Below are 21,636 nucleotides of genomic sequence, written 5' to 3'. Positions count from 1 at the left end.
TAAGGGTATCATATTTGGCAGTTTGGGGTAATATGTTATCTCTGTGCACCATACTTTCTCACATGCTGTCGCTATAAATTATAATTCGAAGTGCGCATTTCAAGAACGCATTTGGGATATCACACCCAGAAACTCTCAGAATTGTGTGTTAGTATGCAAGAAGCAAATACTTTTTGAACACAGTGATACTGGTTAGTCCAATATGCCAGGCAAGTACATTTCTTCCATCAGCCAATAGGAATGCAGGAAAATCATGTGATGTGAGACATAGCCTCTAGCATCCAAAATACAAACCGGGTAAGTTTTTATATTCATTCATGAAACACTACTCGTTCAGCACCTCTCTGTTAGTGAATTACTGCTGGTAATTGAATAGGGTAGGGGTTGTCATTTCAGCAAGCTAACTGGTATATCATACACCTTAGCTGAACTACACTATAATACAATAAGATATAGTAGGTAGTCATGTCTCCAGAGATGGAGGAATGTTCAATTCTCGTGTAATATTAAACAGGCTTCATGTGTGAATTTTTGGCCACTTTTCTTCATGTGTTAACTGTCTCACTGTCTTTCTCCAAGATGTATCAGTAAACCCATTTGACATCAAAATAAATAAGTAAACATGGACAGAGAGTCAGTTAAATGCTAAACACACAGAACATCAGAGACTGAGTTACACTCTGATAAATATTCGATTTATTGTTTGGCTCAATTTCTTCCCTGCTTCCAATCTGTACTTGACGGTAGAAGTCTGAAAGTTTTGGCACCGAACAGCACTGTTTACTTGCATCTTTCCTCACCTCATTGCCGTAATCGTCCTACTACCAGAACTCTTGGTGGCAAAAGTCATGAGCCAAACATCACCTATCCTCCAAATTTAAACGTACTAAACAGTGGGCAAGAATGTATAAATGAGTCATTTTAACATATGCTTAATGCAATTAGGACCGGGACTTCCAAAACTGGATGCACTTTGCAGTAAAATGCAGTAATGAGGGAGGCACTAATGAGATTCCACTTTACATTATAGGAATATAAGTTTATTTTATAATACTCAATTCATATTGACAATACGGGGTGATTCAAAAAGAATACCACAACTTCAAAAATGTGTATTTAATGAAAGAAACATAATATAACCTTCTGTTATACATCATTACAAAGAGTATTTAAAAAGGTTTTTTTTTTTCACTCAAAAACAAGTTCAGAGATGTTCAATATGGCCCCCTCCAGACACTCGAGCAATATCAACCCGATACTCCAACTCGTTCCACACTCTCTGTAGCATATCAGGCGTAACAGTTTGGATAGCTGCTGTTATTTCTCATTTCAAATCATCAATGGTGGCTGGGAGAGGTGGCCGAAACACCATATCCTTAACATACCCCCATAAGAAAAAATCGCAGGGGGTAAGATCAGGGCTTCTTGGAGGCCAGTGATGAAGTGCTCTGTCACAGGCTGCCTGGCGGCCGATCCATCGCCTCGGGTAGTTGACATTCAGGTAGTTACGGACAGATAAGTGCCAATGTGGACTCTCCATACAGTTGATTGTGAAATTTGCAGCTCTCTGTTAGCTCTGCGAGTCGATTTTCCTGGGCTGCGAACAAATGCTTGCTGGATGCGTGCTACATTTTCATCACTCGTTCTCGGCCGTCCAGAACTTTTCCCTTTGCACAAACACCCATTCTCTGTAAACTGTTTATACCAACATTTAATACATCACCTATCAGGAGGTTTAACACCGTACTTCGTTCGAAATGCACGCTGAACAACTGTCGTCGATTCACTTCTGCCGTACTCAATAACACAAAAAGCTTTCTGTTGAGTGGTCGCCATCTTAGCATCAACTGACGCTGACGCCTAGTCAACAGCGCCTCAAGCGAACAAATGTACAACTAAATGAAACTTTATAGCTCCCTTAATTCTCCGACAGATAGTGCTTAGCTCTGCCTTTTGTCGTTGCAGAGTTTTAAATTCCTAAAGTTGTGGTATTCTTTTTGAATCACCCTGTATAATTAGAACAAGAAACACATGAAAATTGTGAAAAAAGATTTACATGCTCTCTCTCTCTCTCTCTCTCTCTCTCTCTCTCTCTCTCTCTCTCTCTCTCTGTGTGTGTGTGTGTGTGTGTGTGTGTGTGTGTGTGTGTGTGTGTGTGACACAATTATTTTTCTGGCTGCATTCACAAAAATAGTACAGGAATGGTTGAAAATAAGTATAATGGAACTTCGATTTTACATTCTCCAATTTTACGTTTCTTGCATTCTATACCGTAAATTCATAACCCTTGTGAAAAACCCATAAGATCAATGCTAAAAATTCCCCAGTTTTACATTTCTTCCTAGTAAGGTTTGCCATGATTGGAAGTTCATACTTGGACATCGTCCTGTTTCCTTCCTATTTGAAATTTGATGTGACTGAATGAGTTATAAGTGGCAAAAAAGACAGATGGTTTGCATCACGGGTGGTGGGGGAGTTAAGGGAATATTTTAGGCTGTTGTGGATATGGGTGGCGTGAGAGAGGAAATGCTGACATAATCCACGATCAGTGTAGCCAACACAGCTGGCAGCGTTTAGCTCCACCGCACAATTATGATACAGCTACTGCTACATTGTAGCAGTAATGGGAAAACGAGACAGTTGACGTGAAGTGTTCCGGAATGAGCAAATTCTTGACAAAGGGGCCCAGCCACTAGCTTTTCTTGTGCCACTTGTAACACAGTCTCATCTTTGTGCTTGTATTTCCGATATCAGTTGTCAACTTTTAAATTCAAACACAAGTCTCAAGGAATGTGCTTGGTCATAATTGAGGAAATGTAGCCCATTTTCGGGTAGTGAACTCTTATTGGCTGGCAACTTGTTAAGTCACCCAATAGCCGGGCAGCCACCACACCACACCACACCAACACACTGGATGTGTGGAGACAGGGAATGGCCCTTCAATGATGGGAGTGCAAGTGGGGGTGAAAGCATTTTGTGAAGTGCCGAAAATATACTTTTCATGCAGATGATGTGCTATGACAGAGGTGTCACATGGAAATGGAACAAGGATTTTGTGATAGCACATTTTAAGGACCTTTGTGTTCAAATCTGACAAAATACAGTTGCAACAAGTACACACACTACTCCCGTACATACTTTGCACCACTCACACACTACACTCTGTAGGTCATAAAGGTTGGCAGCAGTGATAGAGGGCATGAAGTGAAAATTGCACTTGAGCTTTCTTTCAAATTTATATTTTACACAGTGTACAGAAATTCAGTGAGGTAACTTCTAATAAGCTTGTAACACCAACTGGGGAAATAAACTCATTTTTCCTTGTCTCTGTCTCTGTTTCTGTCATCAAGCCTAAAATAACACTTTAATGGTGGTGAGCATATGAAGTGCGGCTGGTAAGAAAAGCATTAAACAATAACAGCAATGGTGAAGAAGTTTGTCATTAAGCAGATATGCTATTTTCTGGGTGAGCACAAAGGATAATCTCTCAAAAATGCTTGTTTTGAACAAACAATTTGTGGTTATAGCTTGTAGCAAAATAGCTCGATTACCTTGTACTCAGATACCAGTTTCAATTTTTTCACAAGTTTTTACTTGCTGTTACACATTGCGATTTTTTAAGAACTGATGAAACTCATTACCATGAGTTATTGTATAAACATTGTATTGTACGCTTAATTTCATACACTTAGAGAGATATTATGCAAAGTATTGTAGAGGATTGTGATTTTTAATCATATATGCAATTACATCTGTTTTTGCTAGCATTTTGGGGAGTTCTAACATTTTTCCCCAATTCTGCATTTTCCTCAATTTTGCATTTTTTAAGTCTGGACCGCATGAAAACATAAAACATGGGGTTTCCCTGTACATGTAACTGAGAGCATCTTATATAATTCAAATGTAATTACTTTTGGTATGGTAATCCTGGAAGCACTGGAAATGCATAGGTCAGTGGATGATATGGCTCAAAATCAATCATGAACCAGCAATTTATTCACAAGTACTCTGCAAAAATGACAGTGTTGCTTAATAATAACTGACTTTTAGCAATATGAGGCTGCACATATGCAAAATAATGTTGTAAAATCAGTAACTTTAGTGTAACTTAACTACAAACTATTTATGCCATATAGAGTTCATTTTCAAATTTTCTTTGTTGCAGTAGTGTTACCAGCTTATGAATCATTTCACTTTTGGTGAGTCAGATCATGCAGACATCAAAGAAATGAATAAAATACTAACTTGACAGAAAATCCTAAGAAGTTTCAAAAGCATCTGTCCAGACACTCAATGATGATAATGGCACTGAAACCGAGAAAAAACAGTGAAGGCCAAAATACTAAGCATCTTTCGCCAAAACCGTTACACGGAGGAAGTGTGCACTGTAGTTCCTCCTTTAAATCTTCACAAGAGTGACAGAATGACAGATATAAAAATAAATGACCAAAGGATACAAAAACAACTGAAATCATTCAACAGAAGAAAGCCGACTGTGCCTGACAGAACACCAATTCGATTCTACATAGAACATGTGAAAGGACTTACCTCTCTTCTAGCAGCAGTGTGCCATTGGTGTGAAAGGACACTAGTTCACAAAGGACCCTCCATCACACACTGTAAGATGGCTTACGAAGTATAGATGTAGATTATTGAACTCCCATTGGCATCTGAAAACTGAAAGGCTACACCTGGTTTTTGCTGGAATATTGGCAGCAGTTGTGACAGCAACTAACATTGACAAATTTCACTCAGCTTTCTTAGAGAATAATCAAACTCTCCTTGTACACAACCAAGTAACTGCAGATGCTGACTGGTGCTGTGTAACATTGCCTGAACAGAGGATGGATGTTTAGACTGCATTCAGTTGTCCAGTAGACATTCGCCTAAATGGGAGACAGGTGCTGTTGGGAACACCAGGACAAGCATGGTGTTAAGTGTTATGACACTGCTGTCACAATGATATAGTGATAGTGAAATGAAGTATGCTATCTATAAATGAGCTTTAAATGTCAACATGTACTGCAAAGAGATCTGCCCTTGCGGCAGTAAAGGGGCGAACAGGCATCTTGTTCAGACAGTGTACATTAACTTCTTTCAGCCGACTGGATACTTTGGGGTAGGAGAGGAGAAGTCATATTTTGGGCGTTTTGAGAGACTGGATCATTCCTCCAGAGAATTATTGCACTACTTGGATAGTAGCACTGGCAGTGATAGAGGATATTTCTCATAGCTATAGACCAAGATATCTTGACTCAGCCACATGCCTATTCGAGTTGTTATGGGGATGTTACTGGTAGACTGCAAGGCCTCCTCCGCACAGATGTGAGCCGTGTGTATGCCTGGAGGGTCCACATGGGCTATAGCGATTAGAATACTTGTCACAGGGATACAGGAAAGCATGTCATTGCTGGACACTCACATTCACAATATGGCATTTTGACTATATCTCCTGTGGTTCTTCTGGAGGCCGAACTGGAGGGTAGAATGACACACCACAGCTTCAGTGCCTAGGCATTGCCTGAACTCAAGAGATAGTCATTTGCATATATGGCAAAAACAAGGAGAGTTATAGCTTGAATATATGTGTTCACAACACAAAATTGAACTCCTGAAATTATAGCCAAGGGCCTGTGGCTATGAATTTTGCTCATTAAACTGTTTTGGGTGTAGTGTTCTAGTGCACTTGCTAACTCAACATAAAATACACTTAATACATAAATGCAATTATTCATTTGTACTTCATGTTTGGTAACAATGGCACCAGTGCAAAAGTGACCAGTCACATTGTACTGATTGCTAAGTTAATTGACTTGTGACGTAATTGAACCACTATACCCAACTGGGATCTTCACCTTTAAGAAGATTACACCAATTATGAAGTTCACTTAAAAAGCAGTAATCAGTGCATGATCAAACCACATTAATCTCTGCTTTCTCAACCAAGCAAATGCTGAAATTATTCATTGTACATGGCCATGGTGAAGTCCATGTCAGAAATCAGTCAGTGCTTCTGCTTTGTACACACACACACACACACACACACACACTTTATTTTGTGTGTATGAATGTATTATTTTAATATAATAGAGGGAAACATTCCATGCGGGAAAAATTTATCAAAAAACAAAGATGATGTGACTTACCAAACGAAAGCGCTGGCAGGTCGAAAGACACACAAACATACACACAAAATTCAAGCTTTCGCAACAAACTGTTGCCTCATCAGGAAAGAGGGAAGGAGAGGGAAAGACGAAAGGATGTGGGTTTTAAGGGAGAAGGTAAGGAGTCATTCCAATCCCGGGAGCAGAAAGACTTACCTTAGGGGGGAAAAAGGACGGGTATACACTCGCACACACACACATATCCATCCACACATATCCATCCACACATATACAGACACAAGCAGACCACTTGGTCTGCTTGTGTCTGTATATGTGTGGATGGATATGTGTGTGTGTGCGAGTGTATACCCGTCCTTTTTCCCCCCTAAGGTAAGTCTTTCCGCTCCCGGGATTGGAATGACTCCTTACCTTCTCCCTTAAAACCCACATCCTTTCGTCTTTCCCTCTCCTTCCCTCTTTCCTGATGAGGCAACAGTTTGTTGCGAAAGCTTGAATTTTGTGTGTATGTTTGTGTTTGTCTGTGTGTCTTTCGACCTGCCAGCGCTTTCGTTTGGTAAGTCACATCATCTTTGTTTGTTGATGAATGTATTGTTTGTAAGAACATAATTATGTAAACTTAGTGTAAGCCGCCACCTCTTTCGAACATTAGTACCACATATTGCTGTTAATTGCTATTTCAGTCAGTTAATTATGAAATCAGTGGGTGAAACCAATATTCAAATAAATGAATGACTGTTTTTATGTCATATTAATCTAGATGTTAATATTTTTATGTGAACAGGTAAAATGTTGATGGAGCATGAGACAATGAAATTGAAAGAACAGGAAGAAGGTCATAGTCGTGAACTGAAAGAATGGAAAGGTCAACTGCAACCACGAAAGAGGGTAATTAAAATTTTGTCCTGTGGCATCTCTTGTATATTATTCTTATATTTGTTTATAGATAGCTATTTCTGCTGGTTTTTGCAGATACTGATCATTGCACAGGTATGATTTATTTTAATATGCTCTTCTTGGCTTGCAAGAAGGTACTCCATTGTTGTGATAATGGAAAAGTGGAGGAGGACGAGGTGCCACTGAATTCCTTTTGATGCTTTCCACCTGATGCACACAACAGGCATACACACATTACACACACAGGCAATACAGTTCTCATAACAGTGCAGAGTGATGCATATGTTAAGTTTCTGTGCACAAGCCACCAAGTGTACATGCTCAAGTCTTTCTGTTTCAGACAGGAATATGTGTATAACATTCATGATCATAATATCCATAATTCTGTTTGTTGCTTACTTGCTCTCCTCCTGCTGATTGGTTGTCAGGCTACATTTTCCGATTTGTATTTTAATTTACCATTGTGTTAGCACTGCGGTTGGCTGATCCAGCAGAAAACCTGTGAAGTTAGAAAGCAGTTGCCATTAATTTTCCTGTTTGTGGTAGATAAGTTCCACAGGCAGCACAAACCACTGAAGTGATATAATTATCAAAAATTGCTCAGAAATAAGTATAAATAAGTTGGAACAAAATAAAAAACCTTGTTTCATATTTCTGACAAGTAAAGCTGTCATCAACTAGATAGCTGGTTTGAACACTTCAGTGCTTTACTAAGCATGGTCCTATTGGCAGTCACTTCTAAATTGACTTAGCTAGGTAGTTATAGGGGATGTATAGTTTAACATGGACTTGACCTCTGAATCGCGGTACAACTTGGTCATTTTCTTATTAACTAGCACTATCAGAGGTGAAGGAAATTGTAAGTGACAGAGAAAGTGACTAACCAGGGATCGACCCCGAGACCTTCGGATCCCTAGTCTGGCACTTTACTACTGAGCCACCAAGTCATGTTTATGACATGTATACAGTGAATACTTTTCACAGAAGACACGTGTTTATAAAGGGAGAGGGGAGTTGGAGTATTTGTAATTTAGATTTATGGGTGGTATCATTTTCACTACTCTTAACAAATTTTAATTATGCCATCTGCTAGCAATCACACAGCTATTTTGTTACTGTTAGGTGAGAAACTGAAGCAGATGCAACAACCATAATGTCTGTACAGTCCTTATAAATGAAGTTACAGCTCTGAAGTGCATTGCATAGTAATTAGGAAATGTAAGTGTTGTGATTGGAGATGGAGTATTGTTAGTAAAATACATTCATAACATAGAAGTTACATTTAAGTACAGCCCATGACTTGTTGCCTATTAATAACATAAACTGACGAGCAATTACCCGCTTGTTCTACAACTCAACTGCTGTATGTGTTGGAAATCAAATTATATTTGGCCATTGTTTGACGTGATGCAAACAAAATGCCAGCTCTCCTATTTTACTACATCAATAATATGTACAATCTGATCCATCAGCTAATGCAGACACTGATTTCTCCTTTACAGTACTAAATGTTATCTGCAGAGTGTATTTTAATACTTAGAATCGTGCTGTAATGCTTTTAGATTGGGTACTAACATGAACAATGAACCACTTCTTCCCAACACAATATTTTCTGAAAGTGTTTTTTTTTTTTTTTTTTTTTTTAATATGTTCAAAAATTGTAGGTGCTCTTAGAAACTCTCTAACATTGGGGAAGAAAAAATGGTGCATAACACTAAGAAACAAAATTGCATCAAAGATTTACTTTGTCACACATAGCACAAATAAAATTTCATTAAAACAACTATGAAAATTAGTAGTTTTGGTGAAATAACATGAAATCGACAGTTTTTATAAGATTGTGAAATTTTTAATTTTGCCATATAAAAATTTTATAAATCTGAGGCCAGCAGTTTACTATACCCCGGCTGCTGAAACATTGCACTTGACGTTTGCATATGAAGTTGGCAGCGAACAGAGTAACAAGTGAAGAACAATAGGCTCTAGGCGTTCAGCGTGGGGCGCCAGCCAATCACAGCGCAATGAGCACTGCTGTTACTCACGTGCTGTGACGTCAACGTTCCTGCGTTGCCGGCTTTGTTTAGTGAATGTGTATACAACGTGAATTGTATGTCGTTTATCGCGTGTTTTCATTGTACTGTGTGCTATATCGTTGTGACTTTTGTTACGTTGTGAGTGTACATACTTGGAAAACGCCACCGAAAAGACTTCGTTAACCTAGTGACAATCCTTTGTGTCGAGGGGTGCCGCTAAACAGCCAGGCACTGGAGTTACTATGCAGAACTCATGAGTTTTACGAGCAGGGAAAAAACTACCTAAGCATTCATGGACAGCCATCAATTCCTGCCGACAAAGTGGTGGAACATACGTCGAAAACTCTTGATATTAGTGCAAGAACCGTAGTAAGTAAGGGAGTATTACTACAAAACTTGGAAGATACTGAAGTGAGCTGTAATGATTCAGAGCTGTCTGGATCAAATAATACATTTTTATCAACCCCGGGAAAGAAGAAAAAGCAGCCTAGTCCTATCACAGATTCAGATTCTTTCCAGACTGATGCAATTCGTAGGCATGTTTATGCTTACTACAGCAGAAAAGAGTATCCGACTGTAGCTAAGTTATTAATCTCTTTAAAAGAAAGTGAACTCTTCAGGGGTGGTAAAACATCACTAAAAATTGTGCTAAAAAATATGGGTTTCCGTTACAAAACGCGACGGACGCAAAGTACTGTTAGAGAGGGCACATAAAGTTACCGCTCGTAGCATTTTCTTGCACAAAATTGTGGGCAGAGACATTCATTCCATAATTTGGCTATACGAAACATGGGTTAATGCCGGGGAAGCTGTCAGTAAATGTTGGACGGATAACACACCCAGCAGTAGCGGGAAGAGGAGCTAGATTAATTGTGGTCCATGCAGGCTCCTCCAGTGGTTTTGTCCCTGACGCACTTTTAGTTTTTAGATCAAAAAAGACTGGTGATTACCATGAAGATATGGATCACACGCGATTTGTTGAGTGGTTCAGGAACCTTTTAAAACAATTTCCTGTCCCTACAACAATTGTATTGGACAATGCTCCATATCATTCGGTGATACAGAACAAAGCCCCAACCACAAATGATCGGAAAGAAGTTATGGTGCAGTGGTTACAGGCTCGAAATATTGCAGCGGATATGAGTATGACAAAGGTTCTGTTATATTCTCTTGTTAAAGAAAATAAGCCTACGACACCTACATATGTAGTAGACGAAATTGCCAAGGAGCAGGGTCATACTGTAATAAGGCTGCCACCATATCACTGCCATTTCAACCCTATTGAGTTAATATGGAGTGATGTAAAAATGTATGTAAGGAACAACAACAAGTCCTTTACAATAACAGAGGTGGAAAAGCTGTTGCGTGAAGCTCTTGTGACTGTGGATGCAGCCTCATGGAGAAAAAAAGTAGAGCACGTCGAGAAGCTTAAACGAGCAGCACAGACAATAGAAGGCATTATCAGTGGCAATAAACAATTAATGATTTGTCTTGCTGATGATGACGATGAAGACGGTTTTGGCGATGAATCGGACAACAGTGACGATGGCGAGCTGGATGGAATTGTGCCATTATCGCTGTAAATTGGTGAGTGAAAAATTACTAATATTGGTTATTTATTGCAATCTCGGTTATTATTTATTTTGTAAACTACGTACATTATTGATTTTAAAGTACCAGTCGTCAGATGCTTGTTTTTTGTATTTCTTTGCTCCGTTATCGAAAGGGTGCGCATTGTTATGCTTGTACATGCATTATTATACGGTTGTTTACTTCCTGTCATTGTAATACAACTAAAAACGAGTTTTTATATACACTGTAATTGCTCAATCGCTTGCATTTACGAGACGGGACGGAAAACTGTATCGTCTGCTGTGTGTATAGAGGCTGCTGTTGCAACATCGCTATTACAGTATAGCCAACCTACCTAGACAAAAAGTGAACTGTCAAGTGCAATGTTTCGCCGGCAGGGGTATAGTGTGTGTAGCTGATAGTTACTGAATGTTAAAAATGTCTTTTGACTTCTAATCTTCTCAAGGCTAATGTTTGTGTATAATCTTAAACTGTCAACTAATTTCCCATATAACAAACTTCAGTATGACGACAAAAATAGCAACGAAATTACCAAAAAAAAGTACGGAAAACTACAAACTTGACAAAATAAACCATTGAATTTGACAAAATAAACAGCACCAAATTCTGCAAAATAACCTACACCGAATATCACACACGAGTGACTAATATGTGGCACTAGGTACACATATTCTATTCAACGCATGTCCAAAAAATTTGCTGGTTTCATTTTTCATTTTTTTTAACTGAGCTTGTCCCAACCACTAATGATTTGTGTGCAGTATAAAACCCTAACCTCCTATTTCTGAGTGCAGTACATCATAGGTACCCCTGGGTGCCGAAATTGAGATTAGGCATTGTTACTATATTGGTGTTAATATTTGTAACCATACTTTATGTAACTGATGGTTTGGTGACGCTGACGTTTGTTAATTCCTTCATTCTTTTGTATTGAGAGTATTGCATTTTTGTTGAAGTTGGAGAGTGTTTCATGTATCTCATATGATCATACACTCATATACACTAACACTTGGTGTGAGTCCAAGCAGCGAGTTCACGTAACAGAACAACTCACCTGAAGATGATTACTGAATTGGGTGTTGACGTATTGTCCATAAAATGGAAATAAGAATGTTGCTAAACACCCAAAGCACCCCATTAATCAGTGACAATGAGAAAACCTGAGTGATCACTACCTTGCATTGTCAGCTAAAGAAAAAAATATCCACTGATATCATCAAATTATAACTAAAAACTTGCAGTTGCTGCAAGATGCTCATGTAGTTAATGAAACATAGGAATTTCACTACAACCTGGAAACTAAATGCCATCTAATGCACTGGAAAGTGGCAGCTTTGTCACTGTGGTTGGCAGACACTGAACCATAACATTGCTTCGAACTGTGGAAGACACACGTACAACAGTCTATTGACAGAGGAGGCGAAAATGTTGGAGATAAATGTTTAATTTTATGAGTTTTGTAATAAAAACACATTATTCACACAGGATCATTATGTAAATGATGATCTTTGTATTCTGTGTTATTTGCTTGTACAATATAACAGTACACTTAACAGAATGTTATATTCTGAACAAAAAATATTGTTACATAACTGTAGATTCGACTTTTTTAATGTTGAGAAACCTAACATTTTTCCTTCGGTCATATATTCACATTTTCACTCACCTTTCCGTATTTGTAAGATCTACAGGAGCTTATTGACATAGTGTATGTTTCCATCCTAATAAGACAATATTTTATAGACAGACTTAACTATAGTGACAATTTCATATTACTCAATATGTTAACTTGTAAATGGTTCAGTGAACTGCTAGACAACCTGCCGCAATGTTTCTCCAGTTGGACTTCAGAATCTAGGTTAATTCGTAATGCGATAAAATATAGTCAGTAAACAAACAACAAAAGAGAGAAAAATGTACCAAAAACAGTATCAATACAAATATCAAAGAATTGTTTTCCTTATTAAAGGGAGTCTTCTTACGTCTTATCAGCAAGTGTATTATTCCTGTTGTCACATTGAAATAACATATCCGAATGGCAACTGAGTCCTAAATCTGGAGATAGGTATTGCCCTTCCTTTAATGTTTCTTGTATAAATTGTTAATAATTGACCAAAGCATGCCCTGGTGATCAGTTGCTGAAAGCATGTTTACATGTATATTTATTCTAAGTTTTCCTTATTCACATAAACTAAAATTCATAAATATTATTAAGCTCTGTATTCTGTCTTTTATATATTGACTGCCTTGTTGACCTGTACTAGAGGGATCTCTTGCTAGACAACTATTGTACTAGTACTAATTTTTTAATGTATCAGTTGCTCTGTCTAAATACAAAATAACTTATGTAAAATGATTGTAGAGTGTTAGTAAGTCGTAAATGTAGATATGTTCTATAGTTTACAACATCCTGTCCAGACATAAACTTGCATGAACTTTCTTTCTTCTCAGTGGTGAGATTACCAACTGAAGTTTTGTGTTTGTACTTGCATGTTATAGAAACTGGAGCAAGAATTTGCTAATGCGATGGCCGAGCATGAGCTGAAGTACGGTGCAACCAGCAACACAACCACCCTCTTATCACCTATTTCCTTACCAACCTTTGACCAAAAAGATCCTGTGTCTGCACCATCATCCCCTTTTTTGCTTCCACGTTTGTTCCCAATGCTTAGTAGATCATCATCAGCATCTCTACGATCTTTAAGTGCTAGCACCCCACAGCTTCACAAAATATAGTTCAGTAACATATCTCAAATTATACCCAAATTACACTTTTTATCATGTAATGTGTGTTAATGCTTCTCATATGTAGGTGTAATTCCCTTCTTGTTTGTGTCTTCTATCCTTTGCTTTTTAAACTGCCTTGTATGTGCATGTTGTTTGTGTGTGTTGCGGGGGGGGGGGGGGGGGTGCTATGTGCTTTATTGTGCTTAAAATTCAATTTTCACCCCATTGTATTCTGCAATTTGTATTTTTTTTTCATAGTTTGTGAGTGTTCACTTGACATAGTGATGTCAAATAATTATTCATCAGTTTTCACTTCCTCTGTATATATGTCATAGTCAAGAGCATGTAATTAGTCTGCTACTGTACACAGGAAGACCTGTTGAAATATGCTTTCTGCAATATTTTTGCTGTTGGCATAGTCAGCTTCCATAGAACATGTAATATTGTAGGTGCCATATTTGTGATGAAAAATATATTTTTAGAACATTTTAAGTCCTTGTTATGGCTAAGACATTTTTTGTGCCAGTTACTTTCTTCCTATTAACCTGTTTATCTTTCAATAATTTGTCTCACATTTATTTTGCTTTATTGAGTGATAAAATAAAGACATGTAAGAAGTTTTATCGATGTTACTTCTGGATTTTTACAGCTGTCTAGCACCATAGCTGGTGCTGAAGTGTAAGCTCTGTTGGTACATTTTTAAATTTCATCACTTACCTCATTCAGACTTGCCAAACATTATTGCATTGCTGCCAAAGATTTTAATCTATTTGATACTGTAAATATTCTGGAGCAAGTTAGTATCATCTAGCTTATTTGGTCATAGTTTGTGTTAGTCTGCATTGAATTATTTGTTTCTAATTTGAACTATGAACAAAGTTTATTTTGGGGAAACGAATGTTAAAGATTTTTGATGATTCAATTATCCAATACTGTTCTCTTCTTAAGTTTTTCATGAGCTCTCCAGTGGTATAATGGAATCACTATGAATTTTTTTTACTAGGCATTTACAAAACATTTTGTAAAATTTGTGTAACACTGATCAGAACACACCTTGATGATTAAAAGGTAAGAATGGCTATTCATTAGGAAACCTTGTGCTCGCTCTGATTTCTGTGTGTTATCCAACACAGCTTTGGGGTGTTCAGCATCTCTTTGCAATGGAGAAAAAGAATCAGACATTTTGCTGATCACACTGATTCACTTGGTAATTAACTAATCAGAATAATTATATTTGTTATTCCTTAACACCTGTGTAAAATTGTTGTATTGCAACTAATGTGGTCATAGGGAGATTCACTGCCTAACCATATGTATTCTTGGAGCCTTTCTTGTCATTATTTGGAGCATTTTAATCAATTAATGGTGTGTAAACATTCACATAAAAGGCTGAAGGGTGTATTTTCTTTAATCTGTTGGTGTTGGTTGAATTAACCTCATCTTACATTTATTCTCATTATACATCCCTGTTCATTTTCCCTTATCTACCTGCTGTCCACTCTCCTGAAAAAGAGATTAAATGGAGAAAATTGTTCTTACCAGGTACGTGGAAGAATACTGGAAAGAAACTAACAGGTATTAAAGCTTTGTCAATATGAGGTCTGTTAAGGAAAGAAATGATGTTCCTCTTGTTACTAAGGATTTATTTGTCACAGACAACTTTTTTTCAACCTTGAAATGTGTCTTCATGAACTGATGTGTAGCCTTATGGTGTTAGCCTTCAAAGTATGGCCAATTTCAATTCACACATCTTCAGTGGTTCCTTCTGCATACTGCTTTTAGTGAAGCATCAAAGAGCTCCACATTTGACCCTTCCAGCATTACACAAGACATTATCAGACTGTTTGTCCTCTGCCACTGCATTGGTCAGTTTTGATGAAACTTGTCACTGTGGATGGCTGAAAAACAGTTACTCACATAATGTAACGACTGACAAATTCCTTAGTATTGCCAGCATCTCATTTTTTTTTTTTTTCAGTGTGGATAATAATGTGTGGTGCTTAGTATGACCACTCCCAACACAGGAAATGAGTAGTGTTGAAGTTAATAACAGTAGGTGACAAGTTTTGACCGGCTGACGCTGCAGTCAGTAGAGCATAACTGGCTAGTATGGTTGGCAGAATGTTACTATCCGAGTTATGACCTTTCAGAATAACTCAATGATCAACAAAAGTCATGTCAGGACCTTATCAGAATGTCTGATGTTCAAGAGTGAAAGATAACACTTTCTCATTTGTACAATACTATTAATTATAGTCCACAGTTCGCCTACAGGGTGTACACGACCTGGGACAACCGGGAGTTCCGGGAAAAACCTGGGAATTTTTGTCATCCAGGAGAAAACCGGGAAAAACCCAGGAATTTTTTTGAATTCTGGGAATTTTTCATTGTTTTAGTTTTCAGTTAAATTTTTGTGATTTTGACTGGTAAGAACCAATACTCTAACAAAGGATATTACTGTATCCCGCAAATGCAGAATAATGCTGCAGCAACAAAACATGAACGACAGAAAAAAAACAAAAAAGAAATATGCCATATACAACAATAAAATACAGTGCTCGTACAAGCTTCTGCCAAAAGCAAAGTGTGTCAAAGGCTTTAGGAAGACTACAATGCTTCCTAACAACAAATTGCCTCCGATGAGCGTGACGTGACAGCTGTTTATATTAGATTCATTTGAGCAGTTGCGGGCAGGCTCATGCGCATGCGCAGTTGGGTCGTGTATGACTACTACCTTCTCCCACTTCTGGCTACAGAGGTGTCGCTGGGCACCACTACCTAGTGTTGCCGCCGTTCAGAAATATCATAGATCCGGGGCTGATGCACAGAGCAGTCTGAGTTGAGGTGGGTAGTCTCCATGTGACCTGTGTTTACGTTTAGTGATTTTGCTGTTTCCTCTTCGTTTATTGCTCTCTCATTAAATGAAAACAAAATGGATTTCTGTGGTCGGGAGCTATCAAATGAATTAAAATACGTTCACATAATTACGGAAGGCTAAAATATGTTATTAGTTTCAGGATTTAATTCCACCTTTCTGACAGTCAAGCATTAATCGCCTTGCAGAACAAGAAGTTATTTTCGTCGGTTTGCTAAAGAGATTAGGCTTTTATTAATCATTTGCTCTGAGGCAGTCAATTTATATGAAACGAAGTGTTTAATTTCACACTGTTGGTTTGTTTCAACTGTGCATTTCAAGTGTACGTTTTCCATCTTCCAGCTCATGTGGCATTATGCCATAATAAAGAACAAAACATGAGATAATACCGTACTGGTACTCAAGAAAATGTGCATCCAATTCTGGTTATACGAATGTGCACTTCAAGCCGAATTATGCATTTTAGTATGGTTCACGAAATTCCGATGCTCTTGAAGTATCCTCTGATGTCTTGTTTCTTTTATGACATAATGCAAGATCTTTTAATGTTCTACACGTACGAACATGCGCAGGCTTTCTGCGTCATCATAGCTGCGTAAGCGCAGTGATGCCTGTTACCTGGTGCTCTCTGGCAACTGCTGAAACGAACCTATTTCTAACAGGTCACGGGAAAACATTGCTAATGATGGTTTGAAAAGCAATACTTTCAAAGTAAATTTCCTTTTACGCAAGATGAACTGTGTGCAAGAATGTACGATGAATTTATTAAATCACAGAGCATTTGATTCATTTAAAAATCAACTCTGAGAACCAGCATCTAGAAGAATTTCGAGCTCAGAAGATCAGACATTTACGTTGTTGTTAAAAATTTTACTGGCACATTTGTGTGATGTATATTAAAGTGTAACACACGCAAAAAAGATCAACATTATATGTGAAAGCTTTGCTTTTCTTGTAGCAACACTATGTATATTAATTTAAACCATTAACTTTTTGTATTTGTGTGTTCGCACTTCTTAAGAATGATCTTGCTATTGGCTGACTGCATCATGTGTACTATGCTGTCATCAGCTGGCGAGATCACGTGACATGAGCTATGACTGGCTTACAAATTGCGTCACAATTTCGATTTCTATGCTTCGTAAAGTAACATGCATTGTTTAGTGGATTTCGAATTTATACCTCTGTAACATGAAAATAAGCAGCGTACATGCTGCTGCACATTAAAGATCTTTCGAAGACCTGTTTTTCCCCCCCGAGTTTAGTTTTCTAAAGTGCTCGGAAATTCTACGTCGGTGTATAAAACCATAAACATTCAAAGGATTGATAAGTTTTACAATGCCGAGGAAAAGTATACTGTCACTTATCACAGAAAAACAGTATTTTCACCCGGGAGAAAGTGTATTTTCAATCAGGAAATCAGGGAATTTTATTTCCTTGTCCATGTATACACCCTGGCCTAATATATGAGATGCAGAGAATAACACCAAAGTTCAAATTTGAGCTAAGTAATTATTGTTTAACATCTGAAATGATTCTGATGATTTATTTAAGTGAGAGTTTTGCAGAATAATATTAAATAGAGATATACTGACGAGAAAAATATCACAATACCAAAAAGGAGTTGTGCGACAAAATGAAAGTTGGTTGGCATGTTTTTACAACTAAAGATGATGTCTGTTCAGATTTCATGCTGGTCACACAAGAGTGACACTAGTAGTGCCACTATAAGGATGTAAATCAGGTTTGCTTTAAATACACTCTGTAATGGTCATGAGTATTAGTTACCTATGAGATTGAATGTAGTGAATTAGTGTTAGTCAAGAGCACCTTTAAAGTGACAAAGATGGCCATTATCAACACGGCTCTGAGTTTGAATGTGGCCATGTAATAGAGCGATGAGAAGCTGAATGTTCCTTCTGTGATATTGCAGAAAAAACTTGGTGGGAATGGAGCCACTGTACATGATCGCTGGCAGTGGTGGTCATGAGAATGTATGGTCGCAAGATGACTGGACTTTGGAAGGTCACATGGCACTATCGAGAGGGAAGACCATTGCAATTGGTGTATGGCTCTATCACATCATAATGCATTTGCAGCAGCAATTCAAGCAGCAGTTGGCTCCAATGTGACATAACAAGCTGTTACAAATCTGTTACTTCAAAGACAGCTCTGAGACAGACTCCTTGTAATGTGCATTTCACTGACGCCAAATCACTGCCGTTTGCAACTTCAGTGCTCATTGGAGGGCAGGGTGGAGGTCTGTTGTGTGTTCTGATGAAAGCTGATTATGTCTCAGTGCCAATGGTGAGCATGTGTTGACAAGGAGGAAGCCATTTGAGAGCCTACAACCTACTTGTCTGCATGCTAGGCACACTGGACCTACAGCTGTGGTTATGGTCTGGGGTGCAATTTTGTATAGCAGCAGGAGTACTCTTGTTATCCCATGTACTCTGACTGCAAAACTGTATGCCGGTCTGGTGATGCAGCCTGTTGTGCTGCCATTCATGAACAACATTCCATGGGGTGTTTTCCGTCAGGTTAACATTCGCCCACATACCACCGTTTTAACCCAACATGCTCTACAGTGTGTCGACATGTTGTCTTGGCCTGCTGAGTCACTAGATCTGTCTCCAATTGAGCAGATATGGAACATCAGCAGATGACAACTCCAGTGTCATCCACAAGCAGCATTAACCATAAGTGTCCTGACAGACAAAGTGCAAAAGGCATGGAACTCCACCCCCACAAAATGGCATCTGGCACCTGTGCAACAGAAAACATGCACGTTTGGGTGCTTGCATCAACATTCTTGAAGTTACACAGGCTATTAATGTATCAGCATTTCATATTTGCAATGGCTTATATAGTGCTTACATTAACCTTGGTTTTGTGATGTTAATCACTTAAATATGATACCTAGACAAATATATTCCCAAAATTTCATTACTCTACATTGATTTTTTGGTGTTGCCATTTTTTCCGTCAGTGTGTATATGAAACTATTGCTAATGTGTACACCATTTTAGGGGTTTCCAATTCACTCAATATTTATTGAGATACAAGTTATGCTTTATTTGAGACTATACAGGCTTTATAAATGGGACAGATACCCTCAATCCTATTTATGCTGAAAATATTAGCCATGTTCACAGTGTGTGTTGATTGCTTTCAGCGACTGGAGGAACAATTTGCACAGCAGCTTGAAGAACAGTGCCAGCTGTATGGACCTGCCATTTCTCTGCCAAATGATCTTCCAGATCTTTCAAATATTGGTTCAACACGAAGCAGTCTTTCATCTGTTTCAGAAGGCTGATATGTAAATTGAATTGCAGTGAAAGTGAAGACAAGTTTCCATGTCCGTGTATGTATACTTTGTAAATTAGTGGAACTAATAACTTTCTAAATGGGTAAGCAATAGTCCATGCTAATCTTCATGTTGATACAGAAAAAGGCGTTCACCTTTCCTCAGAAGTCTTATTTCTAGCACAAACTTACCACGGGGAGACAGCAAAATGAAAGAGTTTTGCTGCATGGTGTCTTGTGTACAAAAATGTGAAGCCAATTCAAACCACTTACTTTGTACATAGTGTGTGTGTGTGTGTGTGTGTGTGTGTGTGTGTGTTTCCACACTTGTTTGCGTGAACACTGGTATATGTGAATGCATTTACAAGAAATCTATGTAGAAATTGTATTGATTACACAGCCTAACAGATGAAAAGACGTGTTTAATTTCATTCTGTTAGCTTTGAAATCAAATTGTTAACCTCATTGTGGACACTGAAAGTGCATTGCAACTGAAGAGTTCTTAATTAGTGTAGGCATTAATATGTGAATAGCAAAGAGCTGGTTTTTCTCAGCGCAGATGTGATTGCACTTAAATCATGAAGTACTTTTATACACTTCATTGACAGTTGTGTAGTTTATAAAGTGAACAGCTTTTTTATTATTAAAAGAAGATATACTGAAATGCTGTTGTACAGGTATTTATATTGTGTGCTAATACATGTGTAATGTATTCCTGATTGAAACTGTTGTATATGTTTTTTGTTACAAAGATCTATATTTACTTCATTGTTATAACTTGTATCTCACTTGTCTAATGTGTGTAAATGAATATTGAAGAGACTGTTGCAAAGTGAAATTGTAAATATAGATTATTGCATGCATATGCATTATTTGTAAATAAAAGAAAAGACAAGGAAATATTTTATAGTTTTAAATTAATTTTTAAGGAAGTGGAGTTGGTTTGAACTGAAAGGAAATGTGTTAATACAGCTGGAGAAGTATTCCTTAAGACATTGCTCAGAACTGGAATAGTTAAATTGGAATGCTTAATAGTTCTGTATCTTATTATTATTGAGATGAACTATTTTTGCACTGTATGTTAAAAACTAATATGTAAGTACAAGGTCAGTATTGTTAGTGTGCAATTTGATTCTGTTGACTGAAAGCTACAGTGGAATGTATGAAACGGTTTGGCATTGTAAGTAATCATACTTTTTTTTCATTCATTATTTACAAGAAAGCAGGAACTTGGATATATCGTAATGTAGTCTCCCTTCCCATCTTTTCTCTCAAGTAACATCACTATTCTGTTGATAACAAGTAACTTCAGAATTTTGTTTATGAAGAAAGTTTATTCAACATGTTGTATTGCAAATGAGATACATCCAGTTTTAGTTATAATTTTTTGGCATTAAAAAGCTTTAATGGCATATTTTGTGTTGAAAAGGAATATTTTACTCTCACCTCTGCGCAATAAGCTAGGTGTACAAATTATGCCAATAACAAATTATTTGTTATTGTGTTACATGCAGAGAACACATTGTGTAACACAGTACATAAATAAAATATTCTACAGGAATGTTTTTTATTCTCTTAAACCTATTGAAAAATTTTCCCTGATAATATCTTGACATATTCAGGAACTATTTTGCTGAAAATAAATTACTTCCTATCTTGGGGATAAATTAAAAATTTCTTTTCCCTACTTTATTTGTAGATAAATTGCAAGATATTACTCAACATTTTTGTGACTGTAACGAGGCACAGGGTTTAATGCACTGATTTGCATTCAGGAGGAATAAGGTGTCTATGGTCAAGGATCACAAGCTGCTAGTTTTCCTTGTTGCAGAGCATTAGGGGCTACAACCAGAACAGCAGTGCCGAACATATCGAACAATGGTCCACATTTTACATTGGGTGAATTCCATTCCTTTGTCAGAGGGTCTGACCACTGCTCCTTTTATCCTGTATCAAACTATAAAGTGGAAGGTCTGGCCTAAAATTTCAGGGCTCAAATTAACAAAATTGTGATGAGGAAGCCCTGACATGCTTTCTCACTTCTTACGGAGCAGGAGCAGCTCCTGCACACACCTATTGCCCA

The 21,636-nt window shown here is 37.7% G+C and overlaps 1 protein-coding gene across 3 annotated transcripts in view; it reads left to right on the top strand.

Moving 5' to 3' along the window:
• Positions 1–21,106, top strand: part of LOC124800817 (serine/threonine-protein kinase 10) — a 154,649-nt gene extending 133,543 nt beyond the window's left edge. Inside the window, exons 23-24 of one of the 3 annotated variants that reach the window (XM_047263026.1) lie at positions 6,907–7,010; positions 19,423–21,106. In XM_047263026.1, the coding sequence (XP_047118982.1) occupies positions 6,907–7,010; positions 19,423–19,563 (245 nt within the window). In that variant the 3' untranslated portion in view covers positions 19,564–21,106. Of the gene's footprint in view, positions 1–6,906; positions 7,011–13,144; positions 13,536–19,422 lie in introns of those variants that run through there. The other 2 variants (XM_047263025.1, XM_047263027.1) reach the window with 2 other exon arrangements.
• The last annotated feature ends 530 nt before the right edge of the window (positions 21,107–21,636 follow it).

The sequence above is a fragment of the Schistocerca piceifrons genome, chromosome 1 (genome assembly GCF_021461385.2).
Source record: "Schistocerca piceifrons isolate TAMUIC-IGC-003096 chromosome 1, iqSchPice1.1, whole genome shotgun sequence".
NCBI classification, from domain to species: domain Eukaryota; kingdom Metazoa; phylum Arthropoda; class Insecta; order Orthoptera; family Acrididae; genus Schistocerca; species Schistocerca piceifrons.
This window is presented reverse-complemented; position numbering and strand designations above follow the sequence as displayed.